The sequence below is a fragment of the Lemur catta genome, chromosome 8 (genome assembly GCF_020740605.2).
Source record: "Lemur catta isolate mLemCat1 chromosome 8, mLemCat1.pri, whole genome shotgun sequence".
In the NCBI taxonomy this organism is placed as follows: Eukaryota; Metazoa; Chordata; class Mammalia; order Primates; family Lemuridae; genus Lemur; species Lemur catta.
The window spans coordinates 19,177,115-19,194,839 of NC_059135.1; the positions used below are offsets into that span (position 1 = coordinate 19,177,115).

Below are 17,725 nucleotides of genomic sequence, written 5' to 3' on the forward strand. Positions count from 1 at the left end.
GTCTCTAGAAAAGGTAAAGATACAGGTCCCTAGGGACACATTTGATTCTTGGCCTTTTCACAGCACACTGCTCCCAAAGGATCTAACCAAAATAACACACAGGGAGAACCCAGTTCTGAGATTTACCTCACAGTTCTCTCATCCTACACTGACACAGATAATACATTTTGTAAACTAAAATATCCACACATCATTTGTTGTTCTTTTTGGTCTGTGAGCTCTCAACGGTGAGCTCTCTGGAAGACAGGCCCTGTGGCTGTCAGAATCACTCAGTATAACATCCTGACATTTGCAGCCAGGTGCTTAATAAAGGCCTCTCTCATCAAGCTTGAAGTAATTCCTAGAAGCCAGAAATAAGTAACAATGAGACCTGAACTGTTACTGTAGTTACTGTAAACTACAAAGAATAAAAAGAAAAGTTAATCTCCAACATTTTCAGTTTTCAGTTCAAAGTTACATCAGATTTTATGCAGGACACTGAAGTCACAGGTTTGATATCGCACACTGATTCACTGCAGCAGGGGCAAACCTTCTGCTCACAATTAGAGACGGCCATTCATTACCAACAAGCTGCTCCCTAGACACATGCTCTATGTCAAAAGAGGGAACTAGACAGCGTTTGGAGAGTTTAGGGCAAACCTATCCCTACTAATGGAAAAACACCTGCCAAACCCTCTTCATCATTACTGTGTATAAGTATACGACTGGAATCCAACTAATTCCACCCTGTGAAATTCTGGCCCTGACGAATGGTTGCAGACAGGTGATTGCTCAAGAACAGACTGTATGTAGAGCCAATTAGTAAGCTAAATGGAAATAAACTCACCAGTAGGAGTGTATTTCTTATTATTTTTCAAGGATGAAAACATGTATTGCCGCAAGTCTTCCATGAAAGGCAGCTGCACATACACTAAACACTAATGAGAAAGAAGGGGCAAAAGCAGAAACAACCAAATTAATGAAAAAATATACAACTGGTCCCAAATCCTGCGAAACTGGCACAACAGATATATTTCAAAAATCAGACAGCTCAAATCTGGTACGTGAAAAGTAAAGTGTTTTGACTTTTGCCATTAGCTGTTTAAAACTGCAAATAGTATGAAGAATATTAAACACAAAAGAAATGCTTCGAAGAAAGACTACCAAAGGATAATTATAAAATGCATGTGCAACACAACAAATGAGAAGACCGGGGTGACTGAAGGCTGATCTGGAAGTCAAGACATTTTGCCTTCTCTTTCCAGTTCTGCCATAGTAAGTTCTGAGAAAGAGGAAATGGTAAGGAATTTGTACTTTAAATAGGATACCCTTAAATAAACTGAATTTCACAAGGATCACAACAAAATCATATCTTCAACCTTTATTCATAGTCCCCATTAGTAAAAATGAAGGTAATTTCTTTTCCCATTTGGTTCTGAGAAGTCAAGAAGGATGAGAAGCAAGAAAAGGTCATGGTTAACCTCGCCTGATTCAATTTAATAAAAAGCTCCTTATAATTTATGTTCTTTCCTCTCAACTAGAAGTGTGGTTCATGGACAAGCAGCATTGGCACTGGTTGGGGGAAATGCAGAATCTGGGCCCACTCCAGATCTACAGTGTCAGAACCTGCATTTTAACAAGATCCCCAGGTTAATTCTCACACACGTTACCAGTCGAGAAGCACTGCTTACGATAAAGGGACTGAAGGAAAAAAACAACATCAATAAAAAAGACCCATGGGTTTTACCTCATAGGCCTCCTTGATGTAAGGAAAAGCCACACCAACTTGAGGATTCGCTCTTTTGTCATAAACATATCGAACGATGGCCACCGTGTCTAATTCATCCAAAGCGTGAATCAGGGAGGAAAGTGCAACTGCTGCTGCCTAGTAAGAAAGAGGGATGCGATGTACAAACACATACCCAACACGGGAGGATTTTCACAACAAAACTAAATACATAGAGTGTTACTCACTTTCTTCCCATTTCTGATTTTTTTCTAAAGTGCCCCTTTACCTACTTCAAGACCAAACTATACACAATTGCTTTCTTTAATGCTTTTCTTACTTTATTAAATTTTACTTATTTAAGGGAAAAACACACAGTCAAGTAGGCTACAGTGAAAAAATCTTATTTTTATGAGAGAGTTAAGAAACCACTAAGACATTTCCAGGTTTTATCTTCAGTGATGCTTCTTATCCTTATTCTGGGACTCCAGGTAATATTCAGCCCCTACGGCTACCACAAATGTAGCAAATCCCCACCTGAATCCCTAAAAGGATTAAAAATAACGCACCAACAAAGGAAACACTGTTTGCAAAGCCACCCATGTATCCCAAAGCTTCACTGTGGCCCATGGATCCCTTAGTCTTTGTGCAGCCAGCTTCTCGTGGACAGTTTCTAATGGTTGTCCCTTCTATCTTCCATTGTTTATAATCTGGAAGTTCCATTTTACTATGTCCATATCCAGGCGCCATGTCTGCTGGCAATCTGACCTCTCAGGACACTCAACCCTCCAACCAGAGCCAACTGGAAACAGGGGTTTACATTTGCTTTTGATGATATTTACTGTACCTCTTCTGGGACTTAACTTCTTTAACTAAATCCTCTGCCTTATTGCTTCAACCTTCCTTCTCCTCTAATTTCACACCCTTCCCCTATAAATAAACTCCTATCTTAGCCTCCTAAACAAAATCTTTGTCGCTCTCTCTCCATAAATTGCTATCTGTATCTTTCCTTTCTTCACCCCTAAATATCATGAAATAATAGTCTTGCTGTTTCCACTGCTTAGAGCATAATTATTCTTCAATCTCATCTAGCTACTGCCCCCACTTCCTTACTGAAATTATCCTCTAAAGTCACCCACAACCTCCTAATTGCCAACTCCTTAGTTCCTACCATATTTGTTTGCCAGTAGCATCTGACCATCCCCCTTTCTCACTCCACACCTTCTCCTTCTTTGGCTTCAGAAACAACATTCTCCCCTGATTATTCTACTTGTGGGCCACTCCTCCCCAAGCTCTTCTCATCTCCCAACTGAATTTTTAAATTCTACTTTTGGCCTTTCTCTCCTCCTCTCACTCTAAAATTCTACTTGTGGATTATTTCATCCAGTTCCATGAGTTGAAGAATCAAAAATCTGTATATTCAGCTTCAAAACTCTCCTAAGATCCAGAATTAGGTTGACTACTGGCTGGCAGATATCTCATTTGGTATCTCATATGGCATCTTCAGGTATCTCACACTGTCCATGACCAAAACTAAACTATCTTTCCCCCTCATTGTCCTCCTGGATTTATTTCTATTAACACCACCACACAGTCAACCAAACTAGAGGCCCAAGATCTTTGATAATGCCACCTTTCTCATACCTCACCTTCAAGTGTTCACCGCACTCTACCAATTCTATCTCTATGCTGTCTCTCGAACTGATCTCTTCCATCACTGCCTCCCCTGTTCACTGAGCTGATCATGCCACTCCCTTCCATAAAATCCCAGGGATTCCCCTACTCTAGCCTCACTGAGCTGATCATTGACTGGGGGCAGGTCTTGTATTTTCCCTCTCCTCTAGCTTTTGCTGATACCATTTTCTCCTAGCTATAATGTCCCTTCCAAATCCCTACCTTTCTAGTTTCCAATCCTTTTTCAAGGATCAGTAAATCGACACCTTCTCCATTTCAGATTAACCTCAGTCAGCTCTTTCCCTCTGCAGAACTCCCCTGACATTGTGTACCTTTCTCAGTATCATAGCTAACCTATATCAAAGTTAGCTATGTATATTCTCATTTCTTCCAGTAAAAACCTATGACCTCAATTCCTTGCCACCAAAATCCTCTGCAGATCTCACAATAGAATCATTACCTTTTCAGTTCAGTTCAAGGATTATTTACTCATTCTTTGCTAGCCACTGTCTTAGGCCCTGTGAGAAAGCAAAAATGAGTCCTTGACCTCACTGAACTAATTCATTCTTTATTAGTGGAAATGAGATATGTACGAAATATAGAAAGTGTATGTTCTAATAATAAGTCCCATCAGAAAGGACTAAATAAGCAAAATGGGAGTCTGAGGAAGAGATTACGTCCCCATTTGTTTGGAAGTCTTTATTTGTGTGTCTTTGACAGGACCAATGAGGATATTTAAAGGAAGGAAGGAAGGGGTCATGACTGCTACATTATAACACATTACTGCACTTGTGTATAACTCAACTAAAGCTTCATTTCCTTGCCTTTCTCTTCTCCCCTTCTCTTCCACATGCAGTGCAAATCAGCATATAAAAGTATAGATTCTCTATATAAAAATTATATGCTAATGACCAGAGAAAACATTCTCAAAAGGAATTATCCATAGAATTACAGAATATTTGAGTTAAAAAGAATAGCATTCATCTAGTTTAACAACCCACATGTGCATCTGACTATTGGTAATAAAGACTCTGCTTAGAAACTTATGGGGATCTGACCATCTTACAAGAAAATAATCCAATTGAAGACAGTAATTCTTATTGACAAAATAATTCCTCCACTTGAACAAGAACCACTACCTGTTAGTTCCAGTTCATGCCCTGATATGAAGCATAGTTTAACTTCCATGCCACACAATAAACTCTAGATGTATGAGGAGTTACGTCTGTCATCCCTCCGGCTCCCTTACCTTCCCACAAGTCTTCTTCATGTATTTTTTTACTGGAAGTCCTCATATGACATAGTTTCCTTATTCCCTGCTGATCTCAAAAGCTCCAATTAGATAATATCATTTTTTGACCATGACAGCAAAAACTGACACAAAGGGTAGGTAGTCCTTTGCCATTAGTAGATAAAAATTTTTTTCTTGAGCGACCTCAAAGTGACCCTATAATATATAGAAATTAGTGTCTGTATGAGTCTGGATTTGAATTACATAATTCACAAGGCTGCCCTTAGCTAGTAAGTCCAGGTAATCACCCAACACAGCTTTGTGATATGATATTCCTCACTGCTTACCCAGCATTCTTATAAAGTAATCAGAATTTTCTTTGTGTAAAGGGACAATAAGTGGGAGTTAAAACTTTAGCAGAAGTTAAAAATGCAGCTAAGTTGTTTGACAGTATCTACCAGATCTGCAGGATTCCCAACAGGCTTTGTTTCAGGAGAAAGCCATGAACTAGGATTCTCAAATCCAGAGCTCACTGTGCTCTAATGAATCCATTCAGTACACAGTAGAAGGTGAGCATTTTCTTCTCCTAATTTTAACTGTTCTGATAGAATATTGGCATGTCCATCTACTAGCTCTGTAGCCAGTTACCTTTCAGAAATGAGGAGAAAAAGAGGACTAACCCACTTACAACATCACCTGACCCCCACCCTAAACAAGCCCTCTACAACCAGTTTACTAGTTCCAAGTACAAAAACTTCAGGAACTTGGAAACCTGCTTAAGCTGCCTTAAACAGATACTAGATTGCAATCTCCCAGTGAAGATCAACATCTTCAAGGAAGTAAGTTCTGACTTAGAGGTCAAATAGAAAATATTTACAAAGAGGATAGGTGTACAATGCAATTGTCATGGGTTGATAGCCAGGCAGAAACCAGCCTGGGAACAGAATATCTTGGGGAGGTGGGAAAAGAGTACAAAGAGAGAGATGGAGAAGACGATAAATTTTCTCAGTGATGGAAGTAGACGTAGTTCAGTCATCGAGGCACAACTCCAGGATGCTTATGTCAGCACTAAATGTTCAATGTTTACGAAAATCAAAACATCAACCTGACTCCAACCCTCCTTAACAAATTGGACCATGAAATTCTCACACCTAAATGCAGTTGTTCAAAATGTTTTTAATACTTATTTGTTTGGTCTCTATAGCCTCAGATCACGTGCTCATGCTAACACAAATTCATTTATCATTTCTCCATTTTCACAGTTTAACTGTAAATTTTCAGTGAATTTTTCCACTGCTATTGTAAGAATTCATGTCATTTTAAACTACAGAAGCCCCAAACAACTAACTCACTTTCATAAAATGACAACTCAATTCTGTAGCACTACCTCAAAGACACGTTGCCAACTCACCTCATCATTTTTTGCTGCAAAGACCTTTAGAACTTGATTTCCCATAAAGAATTTTCTCTGGACCTACAAAAGCAAGAGAGGAAAAAAAAATTGGTTTTGAGCCAAAATAAGTAACATATATAACCATAATGCCACACATTACTAGGAAATTTTATTCAACATGTTCTTACTGAAAAACACCCACAGATACTTGAAACAAACTATTACTTGAGGTTCAATTCAATTCACTATAACAAATATCTGAGCACATAATATGTGTCCAACATTGTCTAGGTACTATAAACACAACAGAGAACAGGATATAATATTGTCCTTGAGGTGCTCAGATAAATATGAAGTCAACTGCAGTGCTGTGTCACAGTCCAGGGTTACATAGTGCTACAACACATAAGATGGGCATCGAGCTCAGTCATGAGGGGTCAGGGGATAGGTCTTTTCTGCCTGTCTGTAATTAGGCAGACCCACTTTTCAATAGGTCGGTTTCTACAAACTGGTCTGAATGAGGGTTCTGCTTTACTGAGAAGACTCATAAGCACTGCCATTAATAATCATAAGTTTTCAGTTTATAATCCTCCCAAAGTGAATAATTTTATTTTTAAGAAAAACATATCTAGTGTAACTTGTTAGAGAATTGTTAGGGACTCTCAACTTCTAAAAAGTAGTTATTCTCACCATTAAAAATCTTACAGACTTTAAGTAAATACTTCCAATTTTCTGCTTATGAGTCTTGAAGATGTATATAACAGTTTGGGCATATCATGAAAAACATTCTCCCCAGCCTCATTGAATTACTCTAACACTGAAGTATGCGGGGAATATATGCCTGAGCAATATAAAGAAGTTCAAATCCAGAATACTGGGTAATATTTATTTTCATTATAATGAAATTCTCACTTGAGTTTTCCTAGAACCAATAAAAATGTCTTCATCCCTACAGAGCTTGGATAAAATACACATAAAAATATACTTTACAATTATTAATTATGTTTCATCTCTTTGGCTGTCTATTTCAAGAACATTTAATCTAAGATCTCCGAGAATCTTTTAACAACCCTTTCTAGGATAGTATATGGTATCTGATGGTGAATGACTACATGTCTCTTTGTGTCTATTTTGTGTACCTTTGCATTGGTTGTTAAAAAACATATAACCTATGGACAAGTTTCACATTTTAGAACTCTACATTGGACATTGAGAAAAAAGGTCATGACTGACATAAATCAATGATATTCTAAGATTTAATGGTCATTCAAAACCCAGCCAGACCTTTAATCCTAAAAGGCTCCATTTTACATCACAGCTCAGAGAATGCAATACAATAGCAAAGAACTGGACGCTGTTTCTTTAAGACTACTACGAGCTAGAATGGCCAGCAAAGCTAAGAAGTCACTTAGTTGAACCTGTTCCTCAGATTTATGCTAAGACTTCTCTGTATCTTGGTTTTTCTCCTCAAAAATCAAGGCTAGAAACACTAACCTCCAGACTACTTTTAGAAAAACTAAAGATGAAGTAAATATATATTGTAAATAAAATGACTAATCAAAAGCACACCATTTCAAGTAACAGCTAGGAAAAAGCTCATTTATTTTGTTCACAATTGTACCTGAGAAGATCTACAAAATCCCAAAACAGAGAAGCACTTCCCCTCCGATCTATATTTCATTTGTTCCTCATCCACTTTAGAGAAAGGAACTATATCACTTCCATAGCGGAACCCTAGAGAACAAGAGAAGAGCATCTGTTAAGCATATGGGGCCTCATTTTCTACAAGCTGAAATTAGCTCTATGCATACATTAACAATACATGCACACTCCAGAGCAAGCCTCCGTCTTCTACTCCCTGGAATCGAATTATTGGCCCTTGTGATCAATGAGGAAAAAGCAGCAGCAGATACACAAACCATATATACAATATAGAGACGATTAAAATCTAATTACATTTTTAAAGTAGCATCTTCTGTAATCTAGTTACCTTAATGATTATCCAGCCTAGAAGAAAAAATGTAGCAAATGCAATGTGCTAGTTATCCTCCAAAGAGAAACCATGGTTGACTAAAGTACAGCATGATTTGTAAACATAATAACAAGAACACATTTATTCGGAAACCTGGAGACCCATAGAGAAAAATGCCAACAGGAAATTTTCAGAACAAAATGTTCTTCAAAATTCATGCTGGAGATATACAAATGCCTAACAGAAGAAGCTAAAACTCTCCTGTTTAGAAATATTTACTTGATAAGTTGCATATTTTCCTGCATTTAAATTTATTTTATTTCTGGGATTTGATTGTTTATTTTTTCTTTTTAATTACTTAGGATATTTATATAAATATGGGCTTTTGGCTTTTTAAAAAGAAAAAATCCATAAAATTCCAACCCTGTTCCATGTTCTCTACTCTATGGCAGATAATGTCCTTCCAATACAGAATATCTTATACATTTAGTGGTAAAAAGGAGTATCAAAATCCAAGGATTCCAGCCTTTGGTAAAAGCAAAGAAAAACACATGCATCTTTACTCCAAGAAACAAAAAACTTGTATGTACAGGGGCAGATTTTGTAATTCAGTGTTTATTTGTTCCTGTTAGTCTTTTGATACTATGTATTTAATTTTTTAAAAAACCATATTTGTGTTCTACATATGTCTTTTTAAAAAAGCTGGTGATGAAAACAAAAATTCCAACAAAAAAATTAACAGGAAATGTATGGCACATGATTAAGAGTAGTATCTAAATCAAATGCTTTTCTTAATTTTTTTCTGTCAGCAGTCATTTTCTTACTTGAATTTTTAATAGTAACTTGGAAGTTCTAATTAAGACTTTTCTGAAAATATCAACATTATTTTTCGCAGATCTAGAAAAAATAATTCTACACTTTGTATGGAACCAGAGAAGACCCCGTATAAAAAGCAAAAAGAACAAATTGAGGGGCATCAATTTATCAGTCTTCAATCTATACTACAAGGCTATAGTAATTAAAACAGCATGGTACTGGCACAGGAACAGAGATATAGACCAATGGAACAGAACTCAGAACCCAAATACAAAACCATCCTCATATAGCCATCTAATCTTTGACAAACCAGACAAAAACAGACACTGGGGAAAAGAATCCTTATTCAATAAATGGTGTGGGAAAGTTGGATAGCCACATGTAGAAGACTGAAATAGGATCTGCACCTCTCACCTCTCACAAAAATCAACTCTCAGTGGGTAACAGACTTAAACCTAAGGGATGAAACTATAAGAATTTTAGAAGAAAATGTTGAGAAAACTCTTATAGACATTGGCCTAGGGAAAGAATTTGCGAAGAAGACCCCGAAGGCAACCACAGCAACAAAAGAAAAAATAAATGGGACCTCATCAAATTAAAAAGCTTCTGCACAGCCAAGGAAACTATCACAAGAGCAAACAGACAACCTACAGAATGGGAGAAAATATTCACATGCTACGCATCTGATAAAGGGCTGATAACTAGAATCTATATGGAACTCAGGAAAATCAGCAAGAAAAAATCAAACGACCCCATTAAAAAGTGGGCAAAGGACAGGAACAGAAACTTTTCAAAAGAAGACAAATGGCCAAGAAACATATCAAAAAATGCTCAACATCTCTAATCATCAGGGAAACGCAAATCAAAACCACAATGAGGTATCACTTAACTCCAGTGAGAATGGCTTTTACCAAAAAGTTCTAAAACAACAAATATTGGTGTGGATGCAGAGAGCTAGGAACACTCATACACTACTGGTGGGACTACAAACTAGTACTCTGTGAAAAGCAATATGGAGATACCTCAGAGAGATACAAGTAGAACTACCATTTGATCCAGCAATCCCATTACTGGGCATCTACCCAAAGGAAAAAAAGACATTCTATAACAAAGACATCTGCACTCGAATGTTTATAGCAGCACAATTCACAATTGCAAAGATGTGGAAACAACCCAAGTGCCCATCAATACATGAGTGGATTAATAAAATATGGTATATATGTACACCATGGAGTTGTACTCAGCCACAAAAAACAATGGTGATCTAGCACTTCTTGTATTATCCTGGAGAGAGGTGGAGCCCATTCTACTAAGTCAAGTATCACAAGAATGGGAAAAAAACCACCACATGTACTCACCATCAAATTGGTATTAATTGGTCAACACTTATGTGTACATATAGTAGTAACATTCATCAGGTGTCGGACAGGTGGGAGTGGGGAGGAGGGAATGGGTATGTTCAAACTTAATGGGTGCGGTGCGCGCATCGTCTGGGGGGTAGACACACTTGAAGCTCTGACTCGGGTGGGGCAAAGGCAATATATGTAACCTAAATATCTGTACCCTCGTAATATGCTGAAATAAAAAAGAAATTTTAAAAATTTAAAAAAAAACCCTGTTTTCTGGTTGATGCACTTAAAGGGCAAATAACGCTAACTTTTGTACATGACAAAAGGTACAGAATAGACTACACCATATAACCATATTCCTTCACCCACATGCGTATACCAGTTCCTCTGTGTAAGAAAGAGAACTCTACATATTAGGGGATGGAGAGTGGAGGACAGGCAAAGAAAAGTACGTTGGTAACTGCAAAAAGGTAAGGGAAAAAAGATGCACTTCTACACTCTTCTAACACAAGCAATATTTAACTCTGGCCTCTCCATTGCCCCACCAATAAATTTTCTTTTTGCCTAAGATAATCAGAGCTGTTTTCTTTGCTAACAACCAAAAGAATTGGCACCCTCACCTCTAGACCCTTCTCCTTTCAATCCATCCTATGACCAGCTGTCATATTAATCTTTCTAAAATACAGCCCCTTTCAAAATTATGTATTAAACTCTTAGCCTATCATACAAAGCCCTTCATGTGTCAGTCTGAATTCAGAAGAGGACACAGACACTCAGACTCTGATTCAAGTCCTGCTAGTTTGAGCTGTGTGACTCTGAATATGTTAACAAATGTCTTTCAGCCTCAGTTCCCTTATGTCAAATGGAAATAACAAGAATGCCTGCTTTACTAGGTTGCCGTTGATGATTAAAAGAGAAAGTATAGGCTATTAGATATTAATACTATCTTCGAGTACTAACCTGCACATGCCCAATACACCAACCCAACTGGACTACTTAATGTCTCTGGGAAGGCCCTCTACTTTCTAGGTCTTGTGCCTTTAATCACACTATTCTTCCTACTATGGGCCAGTCATTATACTAGAATTAATAATTAACCAATGATGGAGCCTTGATTAAATTCATGTTCTGTGCTACTGAATTGAATTTAAAAATTAGCAGAAATTGTAGGGTACTAATTATACTCTACACATAATCCATCAGGAGAAAGAAATCATAACCACCACCATCTTTAAGCTGCCATCCCCCTCAACCCACACAAATATACACAATAAGATATAGTGCTACAGATGAAAGGAATTTTTTTCAAGGCTTGCAAATCAAAATTATACTGGGCGATAAACTTATCTAGGACTCTAGTTTCTATCTCATTTGATATCTTGTAATTTTAGCTCTTAAACATTCAGATATCCTCACCTAGTTTCTACGTTCTCTGGATAAAGATGCCATCTAGGCCAGGCGTGGTGGCTCACGCCTATAATCCTAGCACTCTGGGAGACTGAGGCAGGTGGATTGTTTGAGCTCAGGAGTTCAAGACCAGCCTGAGCAAGAGCGAGACCCCGTCTCTACTAAAAAATAGAAAGAAATTAGCTGGACAACTAAAAATATATATAGAAAAAATTAGCCGGGCATGGTGGCACATGCCTGTAGTCCCAGCTACTCAGGGGGCTGAGGCAGGAGGATTGCTTGAGCCCAGGAGTTTGAGGTTGCTGTGAGCTAGGCTGACGCCATGGCACTCTAGCCCAGGCACTCTAGCTATTCACACCAAATGGGCATAATACATGAGTACAACTCTAAAGATCTTATTGAATATAATGCACTATAACAAACAAATACTTTTTATTGACCCCTAAATTAACTTAAGGGAGCACGTTTGGTAGGATATAAAACCTGAAATTGGTACTTAGAATAATCACCATATAAGTCAAAAATAAAATACAGTAAACAAAAAAACTTGCTTCAGCCATATTAATATAAGTATTACCCTAGATAGCGAGTTTTAAACTTTAAAATAAAGACAAGTAGTAAGTCCTGTCACTTCAGACATTTAAAACTCAGAGATGGAATACCCGAGTGCACTCCTGGGAACCATCCCGCCTAAGACTCAACAGATGAGGCACCCAATGTCTTATTATTCTCTCAAATAATTACAACTCTATAACTCAGAGAAATATCTCTAAACAAATAATAATATAAATCCTCGCTTGCCTCATATCACCTTGAAGAAAATCTCTTTCAGGCAAAAGTAAAAACTCTTACTGGCGTACCTTCAATAGTATCCTCTTTAAGAACTTCAGTTTCATCATCATCATTTAAGCAATAAACTGTTTCTTTTTGTATATCTTCTTTTTTTAAGGTTCTCGCATCCACAACTGTCCAAGTCTTTTTAACTTTCTCCTGTACCATCTTATATTACAAAAGATAAATAAAGGGAAAACATAAAAAGCTGGGATTCCAACTCATAGAAGATGAAAACCTAATACACTCTCTAGTTCACAGACAGAAATCCAGAACAACTACTCTAGCTACATTGTTTTGTTTGTGCTTACCTATTGTGAAAATCTTATTAATAGTTTATTTCACAATACGACATACTGGATAACTCTCTCTACATTTCATTCTACCCTCCAAAGTAATCTATAAATAAATTATATTAACATTTATATAAACAAATGTTCTGTACAAAACCTCAGACGAATAAAAGGAGACCTATTTTAGCACAGTTTTCCAATATAAAAGAAAGGACAAGCAATATAACAATAGTCAGAAATAAACAAAGAAATTTGAAAAGGAGACAGAATAAAGAAGAAATGGAAGTGACTGTATTCTCATCCCTAGGAATACTATTCTAGACATTGATGGAACCTGAAATAAAGAAAGGAGTGGAAAGGACCGCCCCCACGGTTCTCATGGATGTATCATGTGTTTTGGAATCAAGTCCTTGAATATACGAGAAACAATTAAATATACAAAAACATTTTGTATAGTTATTTTGTATATTTAAAATGTTTTTATATATTTATTTTGTACATTTAAAGAAAAAAGGCAAGGAGGCTCATGTGGAGGCATGGGTCAGGGATACCTACTCAAAATCGGATTTCATCAAATAATCACCAAAAGCAACTCATTTCTGAAAGTGTGCTATTATGTACAAATGCACATATATTACAAAATGCAATTTCACAGTAACGACTCACCATTTTTTGATATTTCATAGATGTCATTACTATTGGATCATTAATAATTGAATTAAATGTGACTGAATCTCCAAAACTGTAAACTTAAATCTGGTGTACTATCTATATTTCTGCTATGATACTACAATGATGCAACTTAATGCACTTCATTTGCTTTCTTTAAAAAAAAAGAGAGGCCCAGAACTCATGAAAAACAATCAGTTATCAATGGAGAGAAGAGAAAGAGGAGGCAGTCAAACTCTATTATAGATAATTCTTTAAACTTCTTTTCCTGGCATGCCTTTTACATAAAAAGCTAAAGAGAGATTAAATGAACAAGGAGAGCAGATAGAAAAGCAGTAATTATGGTTTTGAATAACCCACACATGAATTGTCAGTTCCTTATATAAGCCTGTTTATCTGCCTGCTAACATTACTTTTAAAAATGTGTACCTACCACTTACCGATTTATAGGCCACTATCCTTATAGACAAATTGGAACCTATGGTCAGCTGGCAGGGCCAGGGCATGGAACACCTCGTAATTTTCTTGAAGACACACAGTTGCCTCAGACTTTCACTTAATAAAGAAAAATATAAAATGAAAATAACAATTTTAAAATGTTAACTTGTGCTGGATGATGCATTTAGTTTTCTAGAATGAGAAGTGAGCTGTTGTTGATTATAAAGAGAGGAACAGCAAGGGACGGCAGGAAAATGACAACCACAAGTTGGGACAGAGCCAGAATACAACTAAGTTGGCTTAGGAGGAAGTAGGAGTTGAATCACTTTACTGACAGGTGGAAACAAACATCTCTGTCTTCCCCTATTCAATCTTTTCTTTCAGCTCTGCCAGTATTCTTAACATTTTTTCAGGACCAAGGGCACCTTTGAAGATATGATAAAAGCACATTCACAAATGAAGTCTGCACACAATATAAAGGTTCACCAACTCCTTGAAAACCATGAACCTAAGGATAGGAACCCCTGCTCTAAGATATCAAAGGGTGGGCACCATCCTATAATATCGCTGCTCACAACTCTTCAATTCATTAGTTAATTCCAATTCTCTTAAAGACATGATATGTTTTTACATATACACAATAGAGTTAAATAAAGACTATCAGGGGATAAAGGAATTTAGTAGTCCATATTTAGTCTTAAGGTAAAGCAGATAACTCTAGGTATCCTAGTGGTGGGAAAAGCTGGAGGTGGGTACAGGAGGACAAACACAACATAGAATGCTCGTTCAGTTAAACAAAAGGGAAGATCAATTCTATTTTTATGTGGCACCTAATCAAACACAACAGAGAAGATTTAGGAGACATGTAGAAGCTGTGGTATTCACCAAAATAAGGAATAAATGAATAAGTGACTAAATGCACTTAAAGCATATGGTCCTGACTTCAGGGATGAACTCTTGGGTACAGATGAAAAACAGATCTAAATAGAGGTAAAGAGAATTCTCTTAACATTATCCACAAAGTTATTGACAGAGAGGCCTCAAGAAACTCCAATTTTCAGAAATAATTTACAATGAATAACAGATATTTTACCAGACTCTCCGCTTCCAAAGCTATGGTAATACTCGGCTTTGGACTTATTGGAGAATGAATGGGTCTGAATCAGGTCTACCCCGATTCATAGGACATTACTAGTTCAAGTACGAGTCAGGTCTAAAACCACCATGAGGTTTGGATTCTCTTCCAGACCAGTGTTTAATATGATATATAAGATCTGAGAACAAATGGATCAGTTCCACAAAAGAGGTGAATCACCCAAGCAGAAGTCAAGCTGTCTTCCTAAGATTTTCTATATGAAAATAAGCCTAGTCCAGTGCTGTCCACTACAACTTTCTGTGATGATGGAAATGTTGTATTTCTAGCAGTACCAACCCAATAGGCACTTGAAAGGTGGCTAATGTGACTAAGGGACTGAATTTTAAAATTTATTTAATTTTAATTAACTTAAATTTAAATATCCATATGTGGCTAATGGCCACTGTGTTAGATGGCAAAGTTCTGGTCCACACCCTTATGGCAGACCTATGATCAAAGTAGCTTTAAGTTGCTAGGACAATGCATAGGCAGTAATTTATCTGCTTGCTATGCTAATAGAAAAAAAAAACTTGTAATTTGTATGGACCTATAATTTTTCTTTATGATATATGGTTAATATGTTAATTTAAGACATGTATTCCCAAATTTAAAAGAGAAAAAATTTAGAATCACATATTTGCACATATTATGACAAGAATACATATTATGTCAAGAAACTTCACTTTACAGGGATTCTTCATTGATTTCTTTTCCAACCTCTTGGGAAATTACAATTCCATTTCTAAAATTTCCATTTTCCTTTCATTTTCAAGGATGTTAGCAAATCAGAATGTACTGTTTGTCAATTATAGCTCACCAGAAATATTTAAAAATTGTGGCTGTGAAAAAAATTCAGATATGTACTGCAGCTCCTTAAAAAAAGTCTAGCTAGTTGTTGAATCTTTAATTGAGAACTGTGCCTAAACAGCCTGTATTTTGTTTCCTGACTGATAAACTGGAATTAATTCATCAACATCAAGCAGTATTATCCCCAAGAATTTCAACCCCCACAAGCAATAATGCTTGATAAAAGTATTCTATTGTCACTTTTGCCAAATCAGGTCCCTCAAACACAAAGTATTCTAGATGCTATTGATCCCTCTCAGGTTCTCTGCTCAAAATAAATGTATGTCCATTCCAGCCAAGAATAAGACAGATAAAGAAGCTGGTCTCTCCCATAATCTCTAACTAGGTGGTTGAAAACAGCAATCTGCTTTATTATTATATAGTACTTCAGGGATTTCATTTTTCTTAAGTCATTTTGCCTTTACATAACCCACATGAAATAAGTAGGCTATGAATTCTTCACACTTTGGGTTTTGTGGGTATTTTTTTTGCCAGATTAACCATTTTGTGACCAAAAGTTTAAAAAAAAATCACTTTACTATAGTATGCTGCTTTCTAAAACCTAAATGAGAGGATAAGAGGATACTGACTAATTCAGACCTGACACTGCTTTTTACAATTAAGAATATTTTTTGCAGGAGGTTGAGGCCAGGAGTTCGGGGCTGCAGTGAGCAATGATCATGCCATTGTATTCCAGCCTGGCAACAGAGCAAGACCTTGCTTCAAAAAAAGAAAGTTTTTTGTAGATGTATGAAAAGAAGGGGCCCAAGAAATGTGCCCCAAGCTTGGCATAAAGAAGAAATCCACTACTTCACCCTTTACAATTTGACTTGTTAAATCTCTCATGGTATCCATCTATTCCCAAACTTTACTGACACAAGCCCTGGAAATTAATCAGAAACCATGTGCCAACCATACAAAATTTAAAAAAGAGGATTAAGGGTGAGTGTACCATTTCTTTAATAAAACTCAGAATATGTATTAAACAATGACTGCTAATTCAAGAGTGGCCCAGAAAAAGAAAAGCATATTAGGGAGACCTCTGATCAAAGGAGAAGTTTACATGGGTATGATTGAAAGTTGTCATCAATGTTTTCACTTCTTACCTGAAGGAATAAATTTCATCCAGGCCATCTTCACCTTCTAAAGACATCATCACCGTTTTCACCATGTGAATACCTTCTTTTTGCTGCTCAGTAATTCCTTTTTGAGGAAAGGAGGGTCCATGGTGGTCCAAGGGCAAGTTACCTTCTCCTCTGTCCCCAGTTCCATCTTCCTTGACAATTGGGAAAGGCAAGCTATCAGGAGAAGATCAGCAGTAATTAAAAAGACAAGCTCTGAAACCAAATAATAAAATTGGTTCCAATCCTATGACTGTCATTCACTAACTATGAGAAAGTGGGCATATTGGTCTATTTCACCAAGCTTTAAATTTCTCATCTGTCAAATGACTTACCTACCTTAGCCAATATTCTTTCAGTTTCAAGGGACTGACAGCTCTCTGATTTGAAAAGGGGAAGATTTATTGGCTGACATAACCAAATAATTGAAAGGGGAGGGTTGCACAAGGCCTTAACAAGATTAGATCCAGGGTCTCAACTGCCACTAGGATTATCTGACTCTCTCTACGTGTTTTACCTTCATTTGCCTTTATGCTGCCTTCACTCTCTCAGACTGGCCTCTTCCACATTGCCTCTGAACATGTTCTAGCTCTGCTATTGTCTGAATGTGTCCCCCAGAATTCATATGCTGAAACTTAATCACCAATGTGACAGCATTAAGAGGTGGAGCCTTTAGGATGTGATAGCCATGAGGGTGGAGAGTTCATGAATGGAATTAGTGATCTTATAAAAGAGGTTGAAGGGAGTGCCCTTTTGGCATATTTGCCCTTCCGGCATGTCTGGACATGATGTTCACCCTTTTGTCATGTGAGGATGAGGACATAGCAACAAGGCACCATCTTGGA

General features: G+C 37.0%; 1 protein-coding gene across 1 annotated transcript in view; it reads right to left on the bottom strand.

Annotated features, from left to right (window-relative positions):
- The window catches only part of XRCC5 (X-ray repair cross complementing 5), an 84,614-nt gene that overhangs the window by 55,565 nt on the left and 11,324 nt on the right, over window positions 1-17,725 (bottom strand). Inside the window, exons 6-12 of the mRNA XM_045559263.1 lie at window positions 16,866-17,057; window positions 13,781-13,895; window positions 12,408-12,546; window positions 7,625-7,737; window positions 6,022-6,084; window positions 1,727-1,864; window positions 827-917 (exon numbers count right to left, since the gene is read on the bottom strand). Coding sequence (XP_045415219.1) covers window positions 827-917; window positions 1,727-1,864; window positions 6,022-6,084; window positions 7,625-7,737; window positions 12,408-12,546; window positions 13,781-13,895; window positions 16,866-17,057 — 851 coding nt within the window. The remainder of the gene's footprint in view (window positions 1-826; window positions 918-1,726; window positions 1,865-6,021; window positions 6,085-7,624; window positions 7,738-12,407; window positions 12,547-13,780; window positions 13,896-16,865; window positions 17,058-17,725) is intronic.